At 37.9% G+C, this 11013-nt stretch overlaps 1 protein-coding gene across 1 annotated transcript; it reads left to right on the plus strand.

The window, feature by feature from the left end:
* Positions 1-291: 291 nt before the first annotated feature.
* LOC131240585 (uncharacterized) lies at positions 292-2378 on the plus strand. The gene is made up of 2 exons (XM_058238876.1): positions 292-693; positions 1791-2378. Exons 1-2 carry the CDS (start codon positions 356-358, stop codon positions 2263-2265), a joined length of 813 nt encoding a protein of 270 aa, XP_058094859.1. The 5' UTR covers positions 292-355; the 3' UTR covers positions 2266-2378.
* Positions 2379-11013: the final 8635 nt, after the last annotated feature.

Consider the following 11013-nt stretch of genomic DNA (forward strand, 5'->3'; position numbering starts at 1 on the left):
GCGGATCTATCACATACATCATACATCATGGGGCGTAGATAAGTCCCACACGTCAATTGAGAGAATACGTATATATTTCTATTTTTGTTTTAATTTTGTGCTAACGTCATTGATGATGACGTGGACCAATGAGAAGCGACGGCACAAGAATCCCCTATATCTGCAGCATGGACTCTCCGTAATCTAGCCGATCTCTTGTCCGCATGCTTTTGTAAACACGTGTGGGTGCATCGTCCAAAAACTAAAAAGTCCAAACGTGTAATTAAAAAAACCTAAAAATGAAAGCATGACCCTTTACGAGTGTTTATAAAAGAGAAGTAGGAAAGAGAGAAGAAACAAATAATCAAAGTGGGGTATGGATAATAAGGCCCAAAGTGCATGTTGGGCGTCCATCATTCAAGAAATCCTAATCCAGATCTTCTCAAACCTGGATTTTGCTTCTCTGGTATCGGTATCTCGTGTCTGCCGTTCGTGGCGCTGCGTGGCCCATTTTCAAGAGTGCTGGGATCGTATCTACTTCGCTCATAATGAAATATTCTTAGAAAACAACATCAAAGAGAGCCTAGTACCCGATCATCAAGCAAGGCTCTGTAGGGAGTCGGTTTACGTTATCAGATATGCTGGATTCGGAGCTAAGTCGATTTTCGTCAGCCCGCTCGCCGATGACATGATGCTTCAGATGATTGCAGACAGGTTTGGATTCTGCGATTGATTCATGTTAATTACCTTAAGTAAGGAACGCCCCATCTGTGGGCTCCAAATGCAGAGATGGTTGAATGATCAGAAATTTTCATTAGCTGGATGCTTAAACTTGGGTGGGCCAGGGGTCAAAAACTAACAGTGATTAGATGATTCTGACAATTCTTGAACCGTTGAAAACGAAGCTTTCGATGTTTCTTCGTATTCAACTCGAATCGATGGTTAGGGTTGCCTTTACGATTTCGACCATATCTGCGTGTGGGCCCCACGGGGTTCATGTTGGATGAAGCCTTGCTAACTACGTTTTAAAATCATTTTTATATAAAAAATTTTATAAAAAAATGGATAATTGATTAAACTTTTAAAAGATGGTATTTTTTGGGGGAGGGAGGACCGAATTAAACTCCTTTTTTTTTTCAATAAAACATGTTTTATTCCCAAAAAATAAAAAAATAAAATCTTTTGGGGGGCAATTTAAAAAATAGAAATCATCGGGACCACCGGTAAGTAAAATTGAGTAGAAGGTGATTTTAATTGAGATGATTAATTATATGAAGATTACTTAAAAGAAAGGATTTGAAATAGGCAATAAACTCCATTCCACAGTTTACTTTAAATTTTCTATTTCAACCTTGTTTATATCTAATATAAACACAAATATATATGCCCCTATACAGTTGGTTTTTGTGTGTGTGTCTTACTTCATTTTCTAGTCCAAACTATGTTAAACTTGAAGTATTCTTCAAATTTGTAGCACTTTTGGGTTTTAGCATACCTCTGACAATAGAAACAGAATCAAACACCAACATCTCTGTACCTTCTTTGCAGTTTCCTTGTTTGCTAACTATGATCCAACCCACCAACTAAGAAATCCAGGCCTCCTAATGTTTCTTTATATATATATATATATATATCAAGATGGTTCTGTGGCAGTAGAGATTGTTTCCAGTTTCTATTCATACTGGAAATGACATTAATCAAACAGAAGGCTGGATTTCTTTGGGTCCCCAGCTCTGCAAGGAAGAGCTAATCCAAGCCAATGCATTCACCATTTATTAACATGTATCATGTTGGATTGAATTGAATGCTAGGTGCCCATCAATTGAATCAATATCCCTTCGGGGTTGTGAACGTATCTCAGAAACCGCTTTTCTCAAGTTAATCCGCACTTGCAAGGACCTGAAACTCGTCGACCTTAAACTTTGGTTGGCAGTCTCTGCCTCAACGATTGAAGAAATGGGTCGATCTTGTCCGAGCCTGGTGGGCCTCAACTTAGGTGGTCAGCAAGTGACAACAGCAATGGCAATAGCCATAGGAAAATTCATGCCCAAGCTCAAGTGGCTCAACCTCAACAATGCCATTATATCCAGTAACATTCTTTGTAGCATTCTAGACTCATGCACTGAGCTAGAATATGTTAGTGCCTTATGGTCTCATGGACTGTTCATGTATGATGAGCTGAGGAGCAGAGCTAACAGAATTGCAGAGTTCAAGCACTCACATCATGATCCTACCGACCCTCAAGTAGTTGAATTCTACTACGGCGCTGACCTTTGGTATCCTTAATGTTATAGTAGAGTAGGCTTAATTGCAGTTAAGATACTTTCGAGTTCATTGGACACAAAAAGATGTAAATTTAAATAACTACTGTGCTATCAATGCTAGGAGAAATATTAGAATTCCTGATGCATTAAAACTTGAATTGGGTTCTGATAAACTGGCCTGCATAAATGGGGACCATGATACAGTGGTCCAAACTGCTGATTTTATATATTAATTAGGAGATATTATATAAATGTTTAGGGCCGTTGTCTTTATTAGTACTTCGAAAAATTCTCTAGACTAGAGGTTAATGGCCATTTTGATAAGAGGTCTATGAATAAATGGTCAAGAGAAAAACAAGATATATAATAATGGTCCAAAAAAGAGGCACATTTGATGGCCAAGATCATCCCTCTTGCATGGGTTTTGGGTCACACCCCACCCATAATATCAATTGTTCAGATTAATGAAACCATGATCCTTAATTGTACAAAATGGGTGCATTGGGACATTATTCATGCTCTAAAATATGTATTTTAATTCTGGTCATATTCTCCTCATTGAACTGATTCTTGCACCCTCCCTAAATGGGTTGATCATGTTGTAAGCATAACACACATTTCCATTAAAAAATACACTCATCACCTGAAAAGATCAACACTATGGACGTCCATCATTGGAGCTGTTAGGGTCTCCAAACATAGACTACACCATCTACACATTTTTGAGGCCGCTCCAGTGGTACCACTATCGGCCATGTGTGGGGCCTATGCGATGCATGCAGAATCTCATATTGCCCCTAGGTTTCAAAAATCAACCAGATCGAACACTCAGGTGGGCCATAACAAAGGGAACAATGAGAAATCTGGCATTGATGCAATTATATTGCTCACTTAAGCCCATGACCCACTACAACTGTTTATTTATAGATTCCGGCCCCAAAATACCAAGATTTGCAATTAATATTTGTGAAATATATGAAAATTGATTTAAATTTGTGATTAAAAATATGAGGAGACGTAATTAAATATATATAAGAGCTAATTTAGAAATATAATTGAAGATTTGAATTATTATTTTCTACATTTGCTTTTATTATATTATTAGGCTTTTTCTATCTGATGTAGATCAGATTAATTTGAAATCAATTATGATTAATTTAAAATCATCCCATAGTTGGGGGATTTTAAAATTCATTTAGGTTCAATAAAAAGAGATGACCATTTTGCACTAAAAAGTAAAAACCCATCCTTTATTTGTAAAAGGGTCCATTGTATTTTAAAACCACCGTTCATTCAAACTAGATTAAAAATTGGAACTGCCTATATTTCATATAAACAACGTGGTAGGCCTTCCACCAATCAAGGGTTGGCATTCTCTCCAAAATTACACTCCATCATGTGGCCAACCTGATTCATAGATCAGTTCCCTTCTCGGGATAACACGCACTGATACATCTAATGGGCGGGTTGGATTTCATTCATGCACCACGTGGGCTCAAAATCCTCCCACTACTACAGTAGCTTATTGTGGTATCGGCACCACAGCAACGGTCTCCCCCATCTTAACGATGCCAAGCCACATCGCTCCAGTCTTCATCTAACCATTCTACGTTTCCTCAAATAAAAAGAGAAGGAAATATAGCACTCCCAATGGAGGACGTGCAGAGTAGATGGTTCAATGATCCGGACCATTTACAACACATACATTGAGGTGGGGCCCAGGGTCAGGTCCCACCCACATCGCTAGCTGGATCCGGAGTTGCAGCCAAGGTGAACACGCATTTGGAAGCTGCGCATAATCCCAAACCCTTAAAAAGTCCGGATGCTAGGATTCATTGCTAAGGGTGAAAGCAAAAGTTAGAACCCATAGTCAGCCCTATCACGTTCACTGAAAGGAATCCAATTCCTAGTAATAAATTCATGATGCTCTGTATTGTAATACGTCGGGATGTATTGTAACAAATTTCAAAAGATATATAATACCAAACAACCTATGGTAATCAAGCCATGAACCTTTATTAAAGGGAAGAAGCCTGTAGCATGGTAATTGTTTATATCCATTTTTGGCGCCCAAACATGGTCCAATAGAAAATTGTCATATCGTGACGTTACATGTTTGGCACACAGGGAAGACGTACTCACATCCGAAGAGATCTTTGATAGATTTTTCTTCAGCATTATGCTTTCTGTTATTAATGTGACGGTATAAACCCTTACGCATGCCTTTAAGGGAATGAATCATCGCATGCTAAGTGGCCACGATCAACGTTCTAGGCATGACTATAAAAGACCTACGGAGAGAACGTATCTATCGTGAAACTAGCGATGATATTCTCGATGAGGTCATCTCTCACAGTTCTTCCAAAATGGAATATCTTCTCAAAAACATTCGGAGAACCGACAGCGATTAAAAAGGTTCTAAATATCGGGATATTGAACTTGTGTCCAAGCCAATCCAATTTAGGTTCCAACCTAAGCTGGGAGAGCATCTCATCAACTAATCCCAAGCCATCCATTGATTGGAACAAAAAAAGAATGGGAGAGCTTTTTGAGAAGGTAAGTTTGTCCAATAATAATAAATTAGACAGATCCAGTTCGCCCAACAATGTGGATATCAGAAGAAACAGATATATCACCCAAACACCTCTAGGGTCAAACTTCAATAAGGATGAAGAGTTTGGGAGATCAGGATGTAATGGATCATGTTCATCTATCCTTTCAAACGCTGTAAACCATCCCGCCGTGAATTGTGAAGATGTTGGAGAAGATATGATCCAAACTGTCCAACATCCTAAAGTGGACAAGGTGGACCATCAATAGAGACGTTGAGTAGCCAATACTGATTTGGGTCCAAACCTTGACCTGGTTGTCTTAATTAGAAGAATCTTGACATGTCTAGGCCTGTTCTTTAGTAGACCATGAACATTTTCGTGACAAGTCAGCTACAAAAAGACGATTCAGAAAACTAGAAAGTCCATATCTAACTAGAGTCCCTTTTTCCAATCCAAGTCCCTAGTTCTGGAGGAATTAAGGGGATTCTCATATCCAGAACTGCGACATAAGCGTTAAGAATCTATAAGCAACAAAGAAGGTCAGTAAGGAGTTTCACCATCACAACAAGCTATAAAAGGACCACATGAAGAAGAGCTCAAGGACCCATGCTAAACACATTTATCTATATTTCATTTATCTTTTCTTAGTTTATCTTAGCATAGATAGCTACTATATAGAGGGCTCCCGCTACAATACCTTAGGAGTAGAAGTAAATATCTTCAACCCTAAGTTGTAGAATCATGTTCAATTGAGTTTCAATTCAGATGTTCATATCAACTCGGTCACGTCCTGCTGAACACTCTCCTCGATCGTTTGTTGTGATAAACAAATCAGGTTTTTATCTTACTTTAGTTTGCTTTCATTTCTTTATCGAGTTAATTATTATTTTGTTGATTGTAATAAACTACATATTTTAATATCAATAAAGTCGACATTTATTCAGCCATACTTCATTTATTTGTATATTCTTGTTCATTTGAGAGGTATATATATAAATTTAAAAATTAGTGAAAGAAAAAGCTTTTAAGATCATAGGCTCACGTCTATTGTCACAAGGTAAAAAGAACTCATTCGGAGGTGTAAAAAGAACTCATTCGGAAGGGCTAACCCCTACCCTTTCACAAATTGTTTTAGCGCAAATCAATGATCAAGAGGATAACTAGATCCAAATCCTGTCTCCAATCTATCCATCTTGACGTGGGGTGTTGCACTCTGAAATAGGTAGTCGGGCTCTCCAACTTTCCGAGCACTAATCCCAAGTAAAGGGATTAGACTTGGCAAATGGACTCACCAAATTCTCAAACTTCAAATCTATCTCGTGGTAAAGGGATTTTTTTATTAGGTCAAATATTTAATAGCAAGATTCATACATTTAATGGACCATCTTCTATAAATGGGGCCCATTATTTGGAGGTCTAATCCATTGATCATATGCAACCTTGTCGGTGGAGGATAACCCAAAAATCTCTTAGACTAGAGGTTCCTAGCCCTTTTGATTACAGGCATGGAAAGTTATGGTTAATGATGGTCTAGGAAAAAAAAAAAGGAATATTTGATAATTAGGATTGTCCATTCGGTAAGCTTTTTCTCTCTTTCTTTTTTTCACACCTTACCTCACACAAAGACTTTGATTGATGCATAATATTAATGATCTACATTAACGTATAATGATCTCTACTTGGTAGTGTATGCTCTAGAATTGATTTCGACTCCTTTTTAAAAAAAATATATAACAAGTTTTATTCCTCTCCAAAAAAAAAAGACACTTCTACAATCAATTTAAAAAATAGAAGTTTTCGCTACCTATCAATAAAACTGAGTTAAGGTGATTTTAATAAAGATAATTAGTTTATATAAGAATTACTAAAAAGGAAGGATTTGAGAGAGGCAATGAACACCATTCAACTATTTATATATACATTATGTTTATACAAATAAAAATTTTAAGTAAAAGGTCCGACTTGATTTTCCCGCCTGAGGTAGAATATATTACCGAGGCATATTTGCTGCTCTCGGGATTCTTCCGCTCTAATACCATGTCAAATCACCACATTCTCTAAAAGCTCGAGCCATTAGAGGATGGTGTATCAATGTAAGACTTAACACTCCAACAAATATAAAGAGTAGCAATGGCTGTTGATAAGGGGTTTACCATTGACATGGTCCATACTTACTCTTTGCCCAACCATTAGAAATTAATAATCCATTTGCAGCCCTATTGTCATGACTAAGATTGTTCAGTAACATGAATTTTGAGTCATATAATGCCCCATGATATGCATCATCCATCATGATAAAAATCAATTGATCAACTCATTTTTGGTGTTTTCATTTTGTGGTCCTAATATTGCATTGAATCAATCGTAGTTCCATCATCTATGACAGTAGAGATTGTTTCTTGTTTCTATCCATACCAGAAATGGTATCTATCACAACAAAAGGTGGGATTTCTTTGGGTCATCAGCTCTGCAAGGAAGAGCAAATCCAACCCAATGCAGTCACAACTAATTAACATGCATCATGTTGGATTGAATTGCATGCTAGGTGCTCATCAATTGAGTCAATATCCCTTCGAGGCTGTCAACATATCTCCAGCAAACACTCTTCTCAAGCTAATTCGCACTTGTAAAGACTTGAAACTGATCGACCTTAAGCTTTGCTCTGCAGTCTCCAACTCAGTGATTGAAGAAATGGGTCGATCTTGTCCAAGTCTAGTGAGCCTCAACCTAGGTGGTCAGAAATGGCAGCAGCGATTCGAAAATTCATGCCCAAGCTCAAGTGGTTCAACCTCAACAGCACTGAGGAGCAGGGCAATGGCCTTTGGTATCCTTAATGTTATAGGAGAGTAGGCTCGAATTGCAATTAAGATCCTTTTCAAGTTTGTTGGACACAAAAGGATGTTATTTATATGACTACTGTTATGGGAAGATCCGAGTCCCCTCAGTTCTGAGGTCCGAGGCCATCTTAATCTGATCAGATACGTAAGAGGTTGTCTGGAATGGTGAAAACAACTGAAGAGAATGAAGATTCTCGGCTCGGCCCCAGACGTGCTCCTGCTCCGAGGCCATCTTAATCTGATCAGATACGTAAGAGGTTGTCTGGAATGGTGAAAACAACTGAAGAGAATGAAGATTCTCGGCTCGGCCCCAGACGTGCTCCTGCTCCGAGGCAGTCGGTTTAAAGTAATCTGAGGTTGGGGCCGTCGATGCGAACCTCAGACTGAAGCCTACTTATGAGATCCTGGATCACCTCACTACTGTTCGACCAGAGATGGATTATTCAATTGGCCACATCTACGTGTCACCCGTTATGAAGAAATCTAACTTGATGGGTGAAGTTTGCCGCCCACTTTGGGGCTCGGAGGGAAGACCTCGAGGGTACCTGACAAGCGAGCGATGCCGAATCCACCATGAGCTCGAACCGAAACTCGTCTCGACCTGTGGACATTGTCCTGTGTATACTAGTCCAGGTCCAAGGCTCGGAGTCAGGGCCTCTTTAGTCAGAGATCCCAAGCCAAGGCTGAGGCCAGAAGTGAACAGTCTCATGTGCCAAACTGAGAAACTAACTTAAGCGAACACATCCGATTATCCTGCTCGCAGATACGCTACACGATCTCCGGATTACGAACAATATCCCCACGATCATGGTATCCCACTAATAGAGTGGATCGTGCCGAAATTAACGGACCCAGACCGTCCGATAGGCAGGTATAAATACAATGGAACTCCATCGCTACGGGGAGGAAAAATCTTGCACTCTCTCGCTACACCCGAACTTAGACCCCGATTCCCTTAACCTGACTTAGGCATCGGAGAGTCCCCTGCCTAGACCGGAGTCTCCTTTGCTCATTGTGAGTGTGCAGGTTCAAGACGTTGGAGCGGTTCAGAGTTGTCTTTTAAGATTCTTTTAAGATTTGACTTGTCTTTTAAGATTCTTTTAGAATCTATAAAAAGAAAACAGCCTCAGTGGCTGGGATTCTAAAAAAAAAAATGTAAATATTCTTAAATATTATAAACTGAAGTTTGATAACAATAAAATTATTTTTCAGTCTCTGTTGAAATATTCTCGTTAGTATATTCTTATACATTTCTTTGAGATTCGAGAGAGTCGTGATCAACTTGATAACCAGATGCTCATCCTTAATTTACACAGGGCCCATGTGAATTTTACAACAGCCTAAAGTTTGTCCTGATCCTTCATTCAAGCCAAATGAAGGGTTGGAACTGCCTAGATTCCATATAAACAACATGGTGGGCCCTCTGCCACTCATGGGTTGGCATTCTCTCCAACATTGCACCCCATCATGTGGCCGACCTGATTCATGAATCAGCCTCATTTTCAGGATCCGGTTATGACATGCACCCGTGCATCTGATGGCCAGGTTGGATTTCATTCATGCACCAAATGGGCCTCTCATTATCAAGCATTTTTCTAGGGTTGGATAATAAAGAGAATATTTGAGTTCTATACAACAATTATTACTTTAATAGTCAAATTCTCACCTACATCATTGGGGTGAAACTCGAGAGCCAAGCCTAGACTTGAAATCTAGAATGGTGGCCCATTCCGGTTAAATAATTGACCGGATTGTTGTTGTATGGAGTTAAATATCTGCCAGCGATTCTCATTGAAAAATAATCTTGGTTCGGGTTAAAATTCAATGATCAAAACCATTCATATAATAATCATGATAAATCTTTTCGTTAAGGAGATGGCATTGGCCTTTTTGCCTAATTAGAACTAGGACCGGTCGGAACAAGAGCTAGCCCAAGACCGGGTCAATCATAATATTAGCCTATTGCCACTTCGATGTAAGACGTGGCACAAATACATTCCTAGCATGGTTGGACCAAAAGAAGGTGAACTGTAAATTAGTCATAACTTTTGATCTGGCTATTGTTACGAGGCACACAACCCATTATCAATCTTTGGGCCATGCGAGGTGAACCGATGTATATGGTGGGTCGCATCTGTCCGTTTCGCCAAAAAACGCACACTTTCAACTCAAAACAAAAATTTATGAATAATAATAATATTTTTACTAATTCCAATATTTGTAATATTTTCTTCTTTTTTAAAAATAACTTTTAATCATGTTAGTACTCTTCTAGCAAAAGTTTATTTAGAATTTTCATTTTTAAAAAAATTAAGCTTTAAAAGGATTTTACTAGAATTAAGATTTTTATTAGAGTTAGAATTTTATTATTTTTGGTAATTATGAATTTTGGAGTTGGTTTTTTTTTTTTCTTTGTTAATAATGTAACGGGACATCTACCAATTAAATTTTGAATTTTTATAATTTTTTTCTATTTTTTTATTTTCTAACAGGGATTTAGGGTATCTATTTGTGAAGTCCAAAAAAGCTCCGTAAACTGGCAGTAATTATCCCCTTGAGGAAGATAGTGATAGACCTCATCACACTCATCCTGCATCATACTTGAATATAATGTCTGTTACTAGGAGAATGTGATATTTTCATATGCTATCCAAAACCCTTATATAGGGTATTCATGAAATTTTACATTTAAATAATACTCTTAAAATATATGAGAAATCATGGTTAGATAAGTTATTTTTTTCTTTCCCCACAATCCATATGGACCACATCGAAGTTAAGTACAACTTGATGAGGATCAAATGCTGACGTTTGGGTCATGGGCACTCAGAAACCTCATATAGATGTAAGTGACACTTAGTACTGCTACCATCCATCCGGACTGTCCATCGTAATCGTCTCCTCGTCAAATATCAATAGAATGTTAATTCAAACATCATTTATGAAAAATCGGCCTAACCAACAATTTGGGCCATCTGTTTATTGGGTCCAATCATATCTTGGAATTTTATTCGTCGGAGAATTTTAACCATCCCATCCCTAGCTTGGAAAATGCATGGTTATGATAGAGATAGCCAACTTATGGGTGTAATAGATCATTCACCGACCTGGTGGACGGTCCAGATGGCTCAAGTGGACAGTTAAAGTGCCCATGCAAGTAGGAGAACCGTAACTTTCAGTTGTATAAAAAATCAAAAACAAAAATACAGCTCCTCAGCCATCTTATTAAATCAATTTAAATAATTGAATGTTTTTTTTCAATAATTTACATCCTACTGAGTAATGAAACAAATATATATATATATATATATATATATATATATATATATATATATATATATATATATATATATATATTATTTTTAAAAAAAAATGAAAACG

Source organism: Magnolia sinica, chromosome 3 (assembly GCF_029962835.1).
Source record: "Magnolia sinica isolate HGM2019 chromosome 3, MsV1, whole genome shotgun sequence".
Lineage (NCBI taxonomy): Eukaryota > Viridiplantae > Streptophyta > Magnoliopsida > Magnoliales > Magnoliaceae > Magnolia > Magnolia sinica.